Source organism: Chelonia mydas, chromosome 4, assembly GCF_015237465.2.
Source record: "Chelonia mydas isolate rCheMyd1 chromosome 4, rCheMyd1.pri.v2, whole genome shotgun sequence".
Classification (NCBI taxonomy): Eukaryota; Metazoa; Chordata; order Testudines; family Cheloniidae; genus Chelonia; species Chelonia mydas.
The window spans coordinates 42182831-42200794 of record NC_057852.1 but is presented as its reverse complement, the minus strand read 5'-3'; the positions used below and the strand labels follow the sequence as shown (position 1 = coordinate 42200794).

The 17964-nt window shown below is 41.0% G+C and overlaps 1 protein-coding gene across 5 annotated transcripts in view; it reads right to left on the bottom strand.

Annotated features, from left to right (window-relative positions):
- SPATA5 (spermatogenesis associated 5) overlaps nt 1-17964 on the bottom strand; it is a 301993-nt gene that overhangs the window by 218303 nt on the left and 65726 nt on the right. For all 5 annotated transcript variants that reach the window (XM_043545492.1, XM_043545495.1, XM_043545493.1 and 2 more), the window contains exons 12-13: nt 4995-5048; nt 4469-4548 (exon numbers count right to left, since the gene is read on the bottom strand). In XM_043545492.1, the coding sequence (XP_043401427.1) occupies nt 4469-4548; nt 4995-5048 (134 nt within the window). The remainder of the gene's footprint in view (nt 1-4468; nt 4549-4994; nt 5049-17964) is intronic.

Below are 17964 nucleotides of genomic sequence, written 5' to 3'. Positions count from 1 at the left end.
CTACTTAAGAAGTACCGAGGTCTCCTTCTCCTCATCAGCCCACCCCTGCCCAAAAAACCTGACTGCCAGCCTAATTACTGTCTCAGCCTCGGATTTTATATTGCACAGCATGGATCTTTTTTAAAAAAAGGAATTTAACAGTGTCTTTTACTCCAGCCAACAATGCTTTATGTCTTATGTTACAAGATTTTGCAGCTAAGGGGAAAAAGTTACCTTGCTTTAGAAAAGCAAGAAAAGGAACAAATAAGTCTATTCCCCAAAAATCCTAAAAATTTACACATATAAACAATAACCCATTTCCAAAGAACATAGATTTCTTAAAATAGGCAAACAGAGTGTCTGTGCTGCATTTACACAGAGCCATGTTCATTCATCACTTTCAAGTCTGATTACCAAGCCATTTCCTGTAGGCAACCTCTAATGGTCAGAAGAATTAGGTTTTACATAGTCCGGATACCAAGGAATAACAAGTACCCATAATTCTCTGCAGCTACGCACTTTGTTAAGAGTTTTAAGCTTTGAAAGGGGAAAGGATTACTTGGAACCAAAACATTCCTTGCTCACTGTTGTATCTGGACCAGCCATGTGTTCCTGACCTTAATGTCATAGTCTTTTCTACAAACAGTCATAATACCATTTTACAGAAGTTAGAGAAAAACATAACTAGCTAATGGAACCTAGAGTTAGTCAGAACCATGGAATGATGGAAAACATCTATTATGTCATCTAGTCCTTCTCTCTGCCAGTGCCCTTGTTGTACATTAATTTGTGGTTTGTCCAGTTTTGTTTGAAATGTGCCAAACAAACTGCACCCCTTTCCCATGTGACTGTTCTACAGCGTACAAGATCTCACTGTCAAAGAACAGTTTTTCAGCAGTTGTTTTCCCTTTCTTAATTTCATTATTTCTACTCAGAACCACTTGTAACGTCCTCAGTAATTCCTCCCAAACCTTGTTGTTTCCACCCTTCACGTATTTATAGATTTATGTCCTCCCCTTCATATGTGCCTATGGATATATATTTAAAACTCAATCTCAATCCTTCCAGAGCCTGATATTTTTGTTGTTTTTCTCTCTACTTCCTTTGCATTTGTTCATTAGTATATTTTGTAAAGGTAATGCAGTCTTAATAAGGAGCTTTCTACAGCACTCCGCTGTAATATTAAACAATTACCAAGAACCACCGTAGGGAGAGAATGCTAGACTGTGTATTAAATTACGGGATTCTGGATTAGCAATGTGCAAATCAGTGAGATGCAGTAACACTGCAGTACTACGTATCTTAATTTGGGCAATCATATTTATGTGAGGCATTGTCTAATAGTCTCAACAAAGGGCCAGAAGCCAGGAACTTCTAAATTCTAATCCCGGTTCTAACAGTGCGTCTTGCTTTTGGCCTTAGTCACATCAGTCGTTCTGCCTGAAATTTTCTCATCTATAAATTGGGGAGAACGCTAATTAGTTGTACTGTGAGGATTAGTTAGACAAACTTAATAAAAATAGTATCCACAAATGGAATACTTAACTATTCAAAAAACTACCATAACAGTTTATGATTCCCTATGTCTGTCAATGGAGATATACTTCTCCCATAGAGATGTCTCCCAGCACCAGAAGAGGTTACCTGCCTCCAAGTTCCATGGATCTGGCTCATTTTCTATACAAATGGAGTCAACAAATATGACAATTTGTAAACAGAATTTAAAAAGAGGAAAAAAATCCTTACAAAAAAATTGTATGATAGTGTTCTGCACTGTCAAGATAGAAAAAAACAATTCAACTCACTGAGAGAAGCGGGGGACAACATAAACAGGTGTTTCCTTCAGTATGGTTAGTAATAGCACAGGAAATGGATCTCCAGAGGCTGCAAATCATTAGCATCTCTAACGCACTTGCAAATTCCTACTGTGCAAAATCAGCCTGTAAAAACAGGCTATGTCTAATAAGTGCCTTGTCTGGTTTCCTACATTGTTTAATTTCAGATGAATTTTATGAGAACTCTGCTACATATTTTACCTCCCATCTGCTTCAGATTTTACAATGAAATATTTGTGTGTCCCACCCTGTTCTTTTTAAAGCTCCAAAAACAGATGTCTCCAATATAACATGACTACAGCAGGTCAATCCACATATTTCAACAAGCTGTCCCAAGGCAATTTTTTTCCCCCTGCAGGTAAGAGAAGTTGGGTTCTTTACCCCCTAAAAGAATCCAGAAAACCTCAGAGCCTCATGGCGTAGACTGAAAAGGCTGGTTAAAAAATTACTTTTATTCTTCAAAAAAAAGTTTCTTCTTGCTGAAGTAGAGTTTCTAAACATTAACAATTCTATCATGGGTAGATTTGTTATTTTGGCTTTCTTCCAAGACATATTTTTGCTACATCTATTGTGATAAGCAGGCTGGTGATTCTAATGATTTACTAGAGTACTGTTAACATTTCCAGAAAGTTTACAAATTTTCTAGTTGCAGAAATTATACATTGAGAGGAAGACTGATGGGGAAGCCTTGTACAATGTGTCAACTTTTAAAATTTCAGCAGAAAATAAGGATTTATTTGTAAATGATTTTAAAATACAGCTGTATTCAACACAAGTTACCACCACACACTAAACAATGTATTGAAACTGCTGAAGAGTCCCACTGACATCTTTTATCCCTGTCTTCCCATTTTGCTGGTATCCTCTACAGAAACTGGTATGGATACAGAGCCTGCTACTTCTCCCTCTTCTTAGGTTATGTCTACTGTGATACATCATGGCCAGAAGGCAGCAGAAGAGAGATCTAGGAGAGATATGTAAGTCCCAGGATGAGGAGAAGCCTTATTCCCTGTAGAGGGAAGAAAGGTTTCTATAGATTAATTAAAAGCACCTGAAGCCAATTAGAGCACCTGAAGCCAGTCACCTGATAAAAACCCCCTGCTTCAATCAGCCAGGGGAAGGAGTTGGAGCAGAGTGCGGTTTGGAGACATCCTGTGGCTAGCTTGAAGAAGACCAAGACCCTAGGTAAAGAGACACCCGGCTTGTGCAGAGAGAGGGCAGGAAGCCCCACAAGCTGAAGAGAAGGAGAGGGAAGTAGCCCAGGGGAAGGAAGCACTAGTTCAAGTGGTTTGCCACTATCCCTAGGGCCCCCAGGCTGGGACCCAGAGTGGAGGGCGGGCCTGGGTCCCTCCCTCTCCACTACCCTTCTCTGGGTTAGTAGTGGGACAATAGATACCCTAGTTTAGGGGCAGGAAACTGCGTCCTGAACCCCCACACAAGAAAAGGGAGCGCGGGACCCATCATAATCGTGCCAGCGATTTGCCACACTATCGAGAGAGCCTATGCCAGTATAGGTATGCTGGCAGAGTCCCTTGAGTAGATACAGTTTATGCCAACAGAAAGGAGTTTTTCTGCAGGTGTAGTAACACTACCTCCCTGAACAATGTTACCTATGCTGACAGAAACCCTCTTCTGTCAGCATGGCTGCATCTACTCTGGGGGCTTTGTCGATACTAATGTCACGAGGGGTGGGTGTTTTTTCCCCCCACACTCCTGACTAACATAGCTGTGCTGGTATAAGTTTAAAGTGTAGACTAGGCCTTACTGGCAACACTTGGGGCTAGAATTGTCATAATAAAAGTTCCTCCCAGTAAGTGGATTGGATTTGTATGAATAAGGAGAAGGTAACATGCGACAAGTACCACACAGGCTACTAATGAGAAGAAATTGTTTTAAAAAATTTAAACCATAGCAAGTCTAATTGCAGAAGCTTAAGTTATAAGAGGAAGTAGGTACATTTGAAAAAAATATACTATTTCTACCGAAATAAGGAAGTAAATTACACCAACTGAAAACTGCTATCCTTCTTTAGCAGGAAAAACTTCTGAACTCCCTTTGATTTAGTGCAAGATGGTATGAAAAGATTGTTAGCATTATTGCCCAGCTACACAGGATTTTTTCACTTTACACATTAAGGACATAGATACTTCAAAATCATTTCATCAAGGCCCCAAACCAGCAAAGCACTTCAACTGGACTTTAATGGACTTACTCCCCTGCTTAAATTCAGGTATATGTTCAAGTGTTTTGCAGGACTGAGGCCTTATACTGTTGTAATGCAATAGCCCTGAGACAAATAAAAAATCAATTAATAGAACCCAATCAGAGATTTGCAATGGACAAGACCTGTTACTAAATAGCAGGTAATCCAGATCCCTGCCATTGAAGGGAACTGAAGGATATGGAGTTGGTCTGTAGAATCTTTATTACTGGTAATGATGTGAGAAAGGAAGGAACCACCACCTTGCCTTCAGATGCCAGCTTGAATATGCTGGACTGGCAGCGATGAAGGACCTCCTTTTACTTGAAAAGGGTACACATATGATGTGGAATTATAGAAAGACAATAAACCTGGGATCTCAACAAATCCATTTCTAAAGTCACTTATCAGAACAGAAATGAACATTGAGTATTTTTGTTAAAGTATTCCTTACCTCCCTCTTTCAACTGCCAAGGCATCTATTTCATCAAAGAAAAGAACGGAAGGTGACACTGCTCTGGCTTTCCTGAAGATCTAGAGAAACAACAATAAAATAGTTTACTGGGGTAGAGGGGGGAATTTATGGACAAAACTCATGCATTCAAACATCCTGTTCGAACTCCAAAAGGCAAAGGGCAAAGAATAACATCTTGTGGCCCTTTTTTTAAAATTGGGCTTACTTTGGAGCTAAGTTACATCATACTATATAATGTAGCTTCAATAGCAACTTTCACTGTAAGCCTGATTTTGACACACCCCACTAACTTTCTAAAAGCAAAAAGCAAATAAAAACACAAAAAACTTCATTTTGCCTCAAAATCTCTGGTCAAAGAGAGGGTGGGTTTTTTTGTTTGGTTAGGGTTTTTTTGAAAGCTTAAGGTTAACCAGACAATGTATTATTAACATGGAAAGTTTGAAAAACGAGCACACATCCAGCACAACATGCAATGGGCCCTGACTTGCAACTCGCATCTTCTTACCTCTCTCACAGCTTGTTCAGATTCACCAACGTATTTATTCATCAATTCAGGTCCCTGCACAAACAGAAGAAAGCAGTTTTTAAAAATTATCATTCTAACTTCATTTACTGGTATGCCACTATCAATATCTTCTCACACAGCATTTTGTGCATAAAACACTAAATCACTACTTGCAAAAGTTTTATTCCTTTGGTTGTAGTGTCTCCTCCGCACACTAAGTTTCCCTCCATTAGTCCCATTACTGGGTACACAGATGACTGTGTGTGTGTAGGTCAGGTGTATAGTGACATTTATTCTCATTTAGAAGCTGAGTGAAGATTTGACCTTAGCATCATAATTCCTACATTTCAGTTTTTGAGGAATTGAAGCATTTAAAAAAAATTAAAGTACAGTTTACTGATCACAAAGAGTACTTGATTGACAGCATTGCAGGGGCCTCAATTGAGCAGAAAAGCACTTGCGTGTGTGCTCAATATCTATCTCTATTCAACAAAACTCCTAAGCATGGGATTAACTTTAAATACATGCTTAAGTGGTTTGCTGAACCAGAACAGGAAGACGAAATTGTCACCTGCCCCACCCACATACCTGAAATATAACCTGCAGGTACTATATCATACATTATGCTGAGAAAAGTTTCAGAGTAGCAGCCATGTTAGTCTGTATCCGCAAAAAGAAAAGGAGTACTTGTGGCACCTTAGAGATTAACAAATTTAAAATCCACTCCGTACGGCTAAATCTATTAGTCTCTAAGGTGCCACAAGTACTCCTTTTTTTTATGCTGAGAAAGTAGTTCAGAATCCAGGCCCATTCATTCTTTTACCTCTTTGTTAAAACTGCCAAATGTGCTAGTGCTTTTTGTAATGTGGAGTCCTGGCCCCTAGGGATTGAACTGCGACTGCAAATGCAACATTTGTATTTTAAACAAATACTTACAATTATGAAAACAAACCAACAAGGAAGAAAACTCAATGCCTCTGTGTCTTGCTATTTACTGTAAACCAGATTGTTAAAAATAACACTTCTTAATGGGACTAAGCATTTCATGCGATTGATAATAAGTCATTGATTTAAATCTGGTCTATGTCAACAACGACTTACAGTCACGACCATCTGATGGCTGCTTGCTGCCCTGTGTGAAATGAGCTGATGGCTGCAGTCCAGTTTCTAGTGAACAGGTGTTCTCATCACAATTCCGCCAGTACAAATAGCATTTTCCCCAACTCTCCACAGAGAAGCCAATGGGTATGGAAACTGAATTACCTTCTCATGCCCAGATGTTATGAGTCCTTCAGGTTACCCTTGTGGCACAGTGGCCGAGGAGTATGGAACAGCTTGCTTTAAACAACAGTCTTTCTCGCATTAATTTGTACTGAAAGAAATGTTTTTATATATTTGCAGTAATGGTGCAGCTGTTACATTCTTTCTCTGAGTGGAACAGTCTGGAATTAATACATACATCAATAGAAGATGGGTTTACTACAATAAAATAGAACACGTGACACTTTTCCAATCTCCTCCTCCACTCTCACTTTCAGGCTTGTGATAGCATCTATTGAACTGAACATACATTGTAGTTGGTACCATTCTAAAAGATCAGTGGGAGTTTCTGCATGTGTATGGAGAGACGTACAGATCGCCTTAAAACCGAAGCAATATACTGTTTATGTGACAAATTAAAAACAGAGTTTCTGGTAGTACAATTTCTGAAAATAGTTCATGACACAAAGTAGAAGCTGAGATGAATGCATACTCAGGCCTAATGTGTTATACAGAGAGGTCTAACTGTGTTAACACATCATCTTGGTAGGAGAGTAGCATGTGCCATGCCAGCAGGAAATAGAAACAATGCTTCCCCAATTCAACTCCCTTTAAATGATTGCTGTGATAGGCAAAATTAAAATGTCACCTGGATGCTTTGCAGGATTTCAACCATTTGGGAAATTTGAGATTGCTGAATACCTGCATGAAAAAAATAATTTTCCAGTCATGTAACTGATGAAGAGCTCAAGATTCTTCTATCCCAGAGAAGAAAAAGAGCAACAGAACAAAAACAGGCCTTCCCCTATTCATTGTAAACGCCAAGAAAAAGAAGCATGCAGCAGTCTATGCAGAACAGGCTTGTAGCTCAAGGAGACAGTATCCAGCTGCTCTGGGCCTCAGCTATCCATCATGATCATTTGCAGATGCGGAATCTGATAATGAGAGTCCAAGAAGTCCTTAAATAACTAGAAAGGCAGTTTTCTCTTTCTGGCCTGCTTTTTTGTTTAAACCAGGCCGATACACTGAGAAACCTCATCAGATTCTACCCAGAACCATAGATTTCTTTTTCCATAATTTTTTCCTTGGAGCTGTGAACCCAGTCCATCAAAACACTCATTCACAGAAGTAATCTTCATTCACATCAGCAGTCTCATTGAAGCCAACAGAGCTACTGACATCAGTGGCATTATTGGATTCCATTATAGTATGCATCAAAATTATCGACAATATCAAATTGTCTGAGGATTCCTTTTCCTGTCGCTGACTGTTAACAAAAATTGCTACCTCTGAACTCTGCTGTACAACAGCATTTCATGTGCTTGAAGATTATGTTTAAGTATGAAAAAAAGATCAAGACAAACACAAAGCAATAAATTTCTTCCACAGAGGAAGAAATGTTTTGAATTAGTGCTTGTTTAGTATACTTTGACATTCAATTTTTTTCCATTTTTCTATTTATCAAACAATAACACAAGTTGACAGAGAAAATCAAAGGAGGGAACTCTCTGCATTAAAAGTCTATGCATCCTTTGCCGAATATTTTCATGCAAGCTGGTCAAAAAGCTCATGTAACTCATCTTTTAACAATGGCACCAAAATTACAATTCATGAGCAGGGTTTTTGTTACAAGTAACATGGAACTCTGCTACTATACATGGTGACGAGGAATCCAGAATAGCAGTAAGAACACACAAAAAAGAAGAGGTGCTGGCATAAACTTCATCTTATCCACACTCTGAAGTCAGACTCCTAAATCCACACCACAAAGACTGGAACTTGAAGAAGCTGGGCATACAAACTAGACTTGGGTTAGCTCTAACATGCAAGCCAGAGCTTTGCCCCTCACCCTTTGTAAATGCAAGTGAAGGAGTATTGAGTCTTTTGTCGGCTAAGATTGTTAACACCTCGTTGTTGGAGGGAATCAGTTTCCCCGCCAAAAAGTAGTCATTAGACCATTAGCAATAAAGCCACCTGTTGACAGTTTTCACCCTTTTCTTGAAAGATGGTTAAGACGACTATGGGCATGGCTACACTTGCAGATGTAGAGTGCCAGAAGTTAAACCAGCCCTCGGAGACAGCAGCAGGGAAAACGCTGCAGTGGGTTTACACTGTCACCTGCAAGCGAAGTGGCGTGGCCACATTAGCAGCTCTTGCAATGCCACAGAGAGCAGTGCATTGTGGTAGTTATCCCAGTGTGCAAGTGGCTGCAGCGTGCTTTTCAAATGGCGGGGTGGGGGAGGGGGATGGAGTGTGACAGGGAGTGTGTTGTGTGTTTGTGGGGGGAGAGACCGTGTGTTTTGGGGGGGAAGAGAGTGTGTCAGCATGCAGTCTTGTAAGTTTAGACAGCAGCAGGGCAAAACCTTGACATCAGCCCCCCGCCCCCTCACACACCTGCCTCAGCAGCATTCCACAGTAATGGTTTGCTTTGTCCCAGAGCAGATAAACATGCCAGCTGTCAGAAACGGAGCTTTGAAAGATGATATCTGCATGCCTGCAGCCGAATTCAAAACCATGATGAGAATGGCCACTTGACTTCAAGGGATTATGGGACGTTTCCAGAGGCCAATCACAGCGCAGTAATGCAATACATCATCCACACTGACACCCGGGCATTTCAGCCAGGACACAGCAAGCTCTATGCTTCTCGTGGCGGTGGATTACCAGGGCGCTCCAGCTGCAGAGTCCAGGCACTCTAAGTGCCTTGCCAGTGTGGACACCTGAGGAGTTAGGGCTCCCATGGCTGATTTAATGCTCTCTAACTTGCAAGTGTAGCCAAGGCCTATATTGCAACAACTCTGCTGTCACTTAAGGCTCTTGCATGTCTTCTATTCATTTCAGCTTTGCTTTAGACTTGGCTGATACAGATTGCACAAATCTCATTGATTGATGGTCTCCTGATCATGGTCCTATGCCAGGCAGTGTCCATGACATTTCTTTTAATAGACAGCAGCCTTTGACCACTGACCACAAGTTTTTGTTAACAACTGTTAGAGTTTAGTGACTTACTCTATAAATAGTTATGTTCTGTTCTATGAAGGATGTTCTTCCACATCATGCTAGGTGAAGAAACAGAACATACTCCTTCTGACCAGTTTCCTGACGAATTTCAACATAAGCAAAGGATTTGGAGGAAGCAGTTTTCAGGGAACGAGAAGGAGTGATATCAGAGCTATTCCAATGAGCAGAACACTTTGAGGGTGCTATCCAGCCTCAGAGCATGAATCCAGCCAATTCTGGGACACTGTTCACTGCTCAAATATCCATGAAGTGGTGTTTATTCAGCCTCAGGATAGACAACAGTTTCCATGTAGGCTCTGTTTGATTAATATTCTGTTCTCACCAACCCAAAACCCTACAATCATTTTCATTAAAAAAAATGAAACATTCTTGCATTTGGAACATGATCAGGATTAGATCTTGGAAGATTAAAGTCACAAAGGATAAAACCGCTTCATGCATGTTAAAACAGGAGATAAGCTTGTATACACACTGTTATGATGTGGGTGCTTTAAAGAGTTTTTAAAGGCAAGATCATCATCTGGAATAGGGAATCCTTGAAACAAAGACCAGTAGTATTTAAAAAAAAAAAAAAAAAGCAGCATTTTATGGTCTGTTTGAGGATTTTACCCCCTCAAGGTGTTGGGGTAATTACCTTGACATTAATATGAAATTTACTAGTAATAAATGTCTCCTTAACACATCTAACTTTATTATTTTGATAGTCAGGAAAATGAAAAACTTGCAGCGCCAGATGGACACTGTTCCAAATTCTCCCACACACAACTCTGTCCATCTTGACCTAAAATACAGTTATATCTTTATATTGTAGTTCTGGGAACAATCACACAAACTGCCACACTGAATAGTGTTAAATTACGGAGTGTGGTTTATATGTGTAGCACAATGGAACCACTGAGTTCATTTACACTAGACCCCCATGCAGGAACCTAACTGAGGTCCCTAGAATAGTATTTCTGAAATTGTGAGGCTTGGCCTTCCTGGAGAAGGCTTCACGTCTTCAGGGAAAAAGATAGTATTCAAGCAGAATACAAACAAGAATAACTTGTTTAGGATTGTTTTCTGGGAAAAAACAGCCGAAGTGGCACCCCAAATCCCAAATCCTTAATTTTAAAAATTGCTAGGAATTACGAAAAGTACAACAAAAAATAATAAAATCCTAACTATGGGCAAAAGTATGAACAGGTTTTGTTTTTTTGATTTTTTAATTTTTAGAAAATATGTCACTAAACATGAGACGTCAGCAGAAGCTCCGACTTGGACCATGCAGCAGTGAGAAGAAACTGGAGATGCTGTCGGTCCGCCCTGCTCTTGATTGCCTCAGTTGAAACCACGATAGGAACCATTACTCAAAGAAAAACTACTTCACTTCAAATCTCTCCTCTCTGCAATACAAGTCACTTAGGCCCGGTCTACACACACAGACTTTGTACCGGTATAACTATTTTAGTAAGGGGTGTGATGTTTTTATCCAACTAGTGCAACTTCTAGCGTGGATACAGTTATACCAATATACATGTGTCTTATAACAATACATCTTATTCCCCATCCTGTACAGGAATAGGCTATACTAGTATAAGCACCTTTACACCAGTATAACTGCATCCACGCTAGGGAGCATTGTACTAGTTTAACGATACCAGTATAGCTGGAGCAATACAACTTTTGTTTATAAATGAGGCATGAATCTCAAAAAGAGGGATAAGGATACAGTGGAGTCGCATCGTACGCCGGGGTTAGGTTCTAAAGCCAGCGCGTAAGGCAAAAATCACGTATAGTCAAAATTACCCTTGAAAATCCCTTATATCGCCCATAAAGTACAGTATACTGTACACGGTTTTGTATATACAACCCTGTACAGTAATATGTATAAATGTATAATGTGTACAGTAGGTAATAAAGAGTACATATGCAAAATATTTTACAGTACTGTATTTTTAATTACAGGGGGTCGTCAGGGCTCGATGTTGATCCAGGAGACGGAGGTGATGGAGAGCGAGTCGTAGATAAAGTGGTTTGCTCTGGTTCAGCTCGAGAAGTTGATTGCGTAGGCTCATCTGCTGCTGGTTGTTTTTCCTTTAAAAACATGGTGATCGGCAACTGTTGCTGTTGTCTCTTGAGCTGCTCAAACATTTCTTGATACGGTCTCAGATCATCTGTAATACTACGTGTGATTTTGAGGCTTCATTCCATAGAGGGATCGTATTCCGAAATTAAATCATGCAAGTGTTTCACTGCTTGGAACACTTCAGCAAATTTATGAAGATTCCAACTTACTGGCTCTTCCTGTTCATCATCATCATCTTAGTCTTCTGCAGACGATTTTATCAGTTCCTCTAACTCTTCGTTAGTCAATGTTTCTCTATGGCTCTCAATTAATTCTTCAGTTTCTTCCTCAAGGATGTCAATGAAGCTATCACCACCCACTTGCCTGGCCACCTGAACAATGCGTTTCACTTCTTTGTCAATGGTCGGGAAACCCTTAAAATCATTCACACATTCTTTCCATAGGTTTCGCCAACATGCATTGACTGTTTCAGGCTTGATTGTATCACTTATATTAAACAGGCAATGGATGCAATCGGCAATGTTGAAGGACTTCCAACACTCCATCACATTAAGATTGGGATCAGCATCCATATCGCTACGTATCCGTGAGAATGTAAGCCTCGTGTACCTGGCCTTGAAACAGCAAATCACACCTTGGTCGAGAGGTTGGAGGTGGTATTGGCAGGGAGAAAAGACTACTTCAGTGTCATTATGTGCAAACTGGAGTGCCGCAGAGTGGCCAGGAGCATTGTCTATGATCAGCAACACTTTAAAGTCAAGACCTTTCTCGTCGAGGTACCGCTTGACTTCCAGAATGAAACATTTGTGGAACCAATCCAGAAATAATGCTGCCGTCACCCAAGCCTTTTTATTTGATTGCCAGAACACAGGCAGGAGATCTTTGTTCTTGCCTTTTAGGGCACGGGGATTTGCAGCCCTGTAGAGCAAGCCCGGCTTTATTAAATGCCCAGCCGCATTGCCACAAAACAACACAGTCACACGGTCTTTAGCTGCTTTGAAGCCAGGGGCTTGTCTTTCTGATTTCGAAATGTAAGTGCGGTTGGGAATTTTTTTTCCAGCAGAGCCCAGTCTCGTCAGCATTAAAAACTTCTTCTGGAAGATAGCCCTTTTCTTCTATGATTTTCTTTAATTGTTCGGGGTAGGCTTTTGCTGCCTCTTCATTGGCAGATGCAGCTTGACCAGTAGTCTACATGTTTTTGAGGTTGAAGCAGTTCCTAAAACTGGTAAACCAACCTTGGCTGGCTTTGAATTCCTTCTCATCAGGAGGCTGTCCCTCTTCGGTGGGAGGTTTCAACAGCGCGTAGAGGCCCAGAGCCTTTTCTTGCAACATGTTGCCATCGATAGGCACACATTTATGGTTCATGTCTTCCAGCCATAAGTTTAATGCCTTTTCAGTCTTCACTAAAGTCTTATCATGCACCTGGCTCGTCACCTTAGCAGTTATTGGAGCACTTGATGCCATGGCTTGACGAATTTTTCTCTCTCAAATCTTGATGGAACGGATACTAGATTCGTTGCGGCCATATTTACGTGCCATGTTGGAGATCGACATACCGTCTCTCAATAAGTCCAGCACAGCCAGTTTTTCCTCCAGCGTTGGAACAGATTGCTGTTTCTTTGGTTGAGCACCAGATGAAGTAGTTGGCTTGCGTTTAGGGGCCATGTTGTATGAAAAATATGTATCTTTAAACACTAGAATCACATTCAGCGCGGCGAGATACTCACACTATGAGAGGCACGCGTGTTGTACCAATAAAATAAAAACCAGCAGGATCTTATTAAAGGGAAAAAGGCAAAATACCACATTTATTGTGAATACAGAAAGAATCATAGTAAGCAGTTAGTTACAGCTATAACATTCCATTCAATCTCATATTTATTCACACATTCATTCACACACACACACACACACACACACACACACACACACAGGTTCTGCAAAGTTGTTATCATAGTTACCAGCCTTAGAGTTGCTCATGCCAAGCCACTGGCCAGGTGGCCTGGACATGAGGAGGGAGCAGGGCCTTGTCAGATGCTCATCTGATGCTCCTGGAAGTTGGTTTGCAGAATCAGACCCCAACGTTCTCACTTTTTAGAGTCTATTTTTATAGGAATTTCTTCCTATGCCAGTCTATGGGAATTGCTGCATCATGCTGTTGCTGAATCAATCAGCAGATAGCACATTCCTGACGGCTCCTAGATGTTATCTTGTTCTTTGGTTCTCCCATTCTTGAGGCTGTTGGGTGGATTCCAGTCTGCCCTCCGGGGGTCCTCTGGTTATTTCCACTTGACGCCTTCTTCAGCCGATGGACACTGGATTCTTAGGCTGGCACCTCCCTGATCATTCAGTTATTATCCACACCAAGCATCCATCCACATACATCCTCTATCTCTATTTTAATCACAATTGTTAATACAACAAAAGGGTGGGGAGTCTCTGGGTGCTGTTTCTGTTGTTAGAGTATTGCTTTGAGTCTCTGTGAATTGCTTTGAGAACAGACTCTGTCTTAGAATGTACTAACACAATTAGCAGCTTGCAAGTTTCACACACAGAGGGAGAGAAACAGTACCAAAAACCAAGAGACCTCTTAATTAGTAATACCCTGGAATTTAAACTATGGGGAATCAAACTCAATTTGTGATTTTAATACAGAACTTCTTTAATATGATCCAACACGCGGGAACTGAGACCGACTGAGGGAACAGCAGATTCACGTCTCCCATCTCACGCTCACTCCAGGGCATACGCTCATTGAGTGGAAGGGTGGGTGGAATCGCCTGCATTATTTACAGGTATCTTGTTATTTTTCTTTTTTTTTTGCCGAGCATGTATAGTTGAATTCGCGTAAGTTAAATGTGTGTATGATGCGACTCACCTGTACTTACCCACCTTTATTCAATGCTTTGAAATCTACCAATAAGTGCTAAGTAGTTATTAATTTTAAAATCCCATATTGTATACTCCCTAGAGCGGTTAAGTGTCTGTAAGAATGAGTTTCATAGCTGACTGCAAAAGGGTATGGAAGCAAAGATAAAAAATTAATTTTCAGTCATTTTCCATTAGATTGATGTTACATATTCACAGTTTCGGGGTGAGAAGAGTGTGCTGTGATAATTGGGCCTACAGATTTACCCTAATTGTCAGCTCAACTGTAAAAAGTGAGTGAAAGCTCATAAAATGTCACAATAACCCGGGGTGGGCAAACTTTTTGGCCCGAGGGCCACATTGGGGTTGCAAAACTGTATGGAGGGCTGGGTAGGGAAGGCTGTGCCTCCCCAAACAGCCTGCCCCCACCCCCTCCCACTTCCTGCCCCCTGACTGCCCCCCTCAGAGCCTCCCACCCATCCAACCCCCCCTGCTCCTTGTCCTTTGACCACCCCATCCCGGGACTCCCTGCCCCTTGACAGCCCCCCCGCCCCCGAGACTCCCACCCCCTATCCAACTCCTCCGCCCCCTGACTGCCCCGACTCCTATCCACACCCCCGCCCCCTGACAGGCCCCCCAGGACTCTCACACCTATCCAACCCCCCTGTTCCCCATCCCCTGACTGCCCCTCCCCCCCCCAGAACCTCTGCCCCATCCAACCGCCCCCTGGGACTACCACACCTATCCAACCGCTCCCTGCTTTCTGCCCCCTGACTGCCCGCCGGCCCTGGCTCCCTTACCATGCCGCTCAGAGCAGCAGCATGTCTGGAGCCATGCCGCCCGGCCAGAGCGCATTAAGTTGTTTTTGAGTGCAGTTATGTAACAAACAAACAAACAATAAATAAATAAATTAAAAAAAAATCTACATTTGTAAGTTGCACTTTCATGATAAAGAGATTGCACTACAGTACTTGTATGAGGTGAACTGAAAAATACTATCCTGCCACCCAGATCACTGCCCGTACGGCGGCATAGCTGCGGGGGAGGGAGGCCAGCGGGGGAGGGGCTGGGGGCTAGCTGCCCCGGCGGGGAGCTCAAGGGCCGGCAGGACGACCCACCTCTGCAATAACCTATAATAAAAATAAACGCTGATGGGAAAAATTGCAGAAGGGAGACAAAGAAAGAATTAATCCAAACAAAAAGGCCTACTGAAGCAGCCATACTGTGTTAATTAAGGTCATGCCTGATAAACAAGAGCTTTGTGAGATAGAAAATTAATCAACCAAAATTGGTGTGTCAGAAATTTGGCCTAACCTGGACAAAATAGTGAAGGAATGGGCTATTCTGCACAGCACTCCCTTTTGGGGTTCTTAATGAAAGAGACTTTGGTGCAAAACACAGACCAAAAGATGGAGGCTACTGCTACACTGGCTGACTAAAAAATGGGGAAGGAGCAAGCTTCACCATCATGGCTGCCATCCCCACTGTCTCCTGGGACCCTGGACCTGCTTCATCCTAATCCTGAGAGATGTCCTGACCAGACCAAGCCAAAGAGAGAGAGGGGACATCGACACCTTCACCAGCTCTGGAAGAACCCCCAACATCACCTGGAAGTGAGCATTCCTCCAGCCCCCACCCTCCTGCAAAGTCTCCTTTTCCTTCCCCATCTTGTTTCTTCTCTTTCCTGTCCCTCTCCTTTTTCTTTCTGTGAAATACAAGCCTGGCTTAGCCAGCTAAGACTGTAATTTTGCAACAAGTCTGTAAACCTGTGCCCAGAAAGAGGCAACTAAAAGCAATGCCCTAAACAGCCTGATTCTGGTATAAATTTGCCAGGTCTTGGATTGGCTGGTAAGACTGTGTGCTGTGCCTGTTTCTCTCCAGCGGTGAGATTGTAAGTGAAAGTGAACACCAGAGACAGAAGCCTTGTTTTCTATCTTTGCTGTTCTTTTCTCTTCCCTTTTGTGTGCATTTGCCTTTTGTCTGCTAGGAAACAGCATCGGACTTTTACAACAGCAACGACAGCTCCAGCCCAGCCCATCTTAATTGACTTCTTCTCTTTTCCCTAAAAAGGGCAGTTCTTACGATCTTCGATACCATCGAAAAGACTGTCAAACAAGGGTTTTTTTCCTTCTAAAAACTCTCTCCAGCTAAAGGGAAATGGAACACAGGATGCTGTTAAAAGGAAAGCCTTATTCAATACTTAACATTTCAAATGTTAACTGTTTTTTCTTCTTCTCTGTATCTTTAATAAAAAAGGTTAAAATAATTTTTAATGGTTGCGTTTGCCATGGCATTAAGCAGGCTGAGATCTCTGTATACCAAACCCCAAACCTTGTTTACAACTGTTCAGTGTTGGAAAGTGACTGGGTATGTTAACACCATTAGTCCCATATATTCCATCTAAATTAATACAACAGGAGGCATGTTTTACTTTTATTTCTGCTATTTAATTTTAAATAAAGAGTATACTATATTTCCTCCATCTCTGAGTTCAAATGAGTTAATTAAAATGTTTCAAATTGCTACTACTTTGGAAAACCTTAAATAAAGATTTGATAATTTTCAGACAGAGGTTGTATGTTAGTTTCAATATTTGTTAATTAAGGCAGATTTGCAATCTTGGGGGATTTATTACTATTTTTAATGAATGGGTCTGCGACACAGTTTTTCATAAGACCTTGATGCAATTTTTTTCTTTTAAATACCCTTTGCTCAGCTAGTCATGGCTGCTGAACCTTCTTATTTCATACTTCTGCTCGGAAAGGCAACTAATGAAGGACCTGCTGAAAATCCTGTCCGAAGGATAACCGATCTTCTTCCAGAACTTCAATGACAGTTCTTCATAAAGCAAGGCAGTCAGCCTTTCCAAACATCATTAATCTGTTTTAACTGCTGCAGCCAAGAGCAAAGGAGAAAGTCAGAGGAAATTTCAGTTGGAAAATATTTTGACGTAACTGACCAGATGACAAACTAAACTTAAGCATATGTCAAACGCAGAGAGAGGCACAAAGGCATCTGCAGGGGGATACAGGAAGTCAGCACAAGCCAAGATGAAGTCAGAGCTCTGAGTACAGTGTATATTTTTGTAACCACTGGATGACTGGAAAAAAGAGCTAGAGCTTAAAGGATTTTTTTTTAAAAAAAAAAAGAGGAGTCAGGACCATTTTATACCAGAATTGTTAACCCTAGTTGGATCAGTTAACTAAATACAAATAATATCTAAGATGTATATTCTGCACCATCTGCATTGCTAATTTGCTCACTACTAATGCGCACACACTTTTTGCTATCAAGTTGTAAAATACTGCTGTTATAACTAGTTCTGTTTACAACACTCAGTGTCTCTCACTTTCGAGCTGGATTGTAACTTGGTTACTTTTTTAATGACCTGAGTTTTCTGGAAATTTAGGCACTATTTTGTCATTACTGACTTATAAAAATATTAGGGCTGATGATTAATCGCAGTTAACTCACACGATTAATTCAAAAAAATTAAGCACGATTCATTCATCGCAGTTTTAATCGCACTGTTAAACAATAGAATACCAATTGAAATTTATTAAATTTTTGGATGCTTTTCTACATTTTCAAATATGATGATTTCAATTACAAAACAGAATACAAAGTGTACACTGCTTGCTTTATATTTATTACAAATATTTGCACTATAAAAATAACAAAAGAAATAGTATTTTTCAGTTCACCTCATACAAGTACTGTATTGCAATCTCTTTATCCTGAAAGTGCAACTTA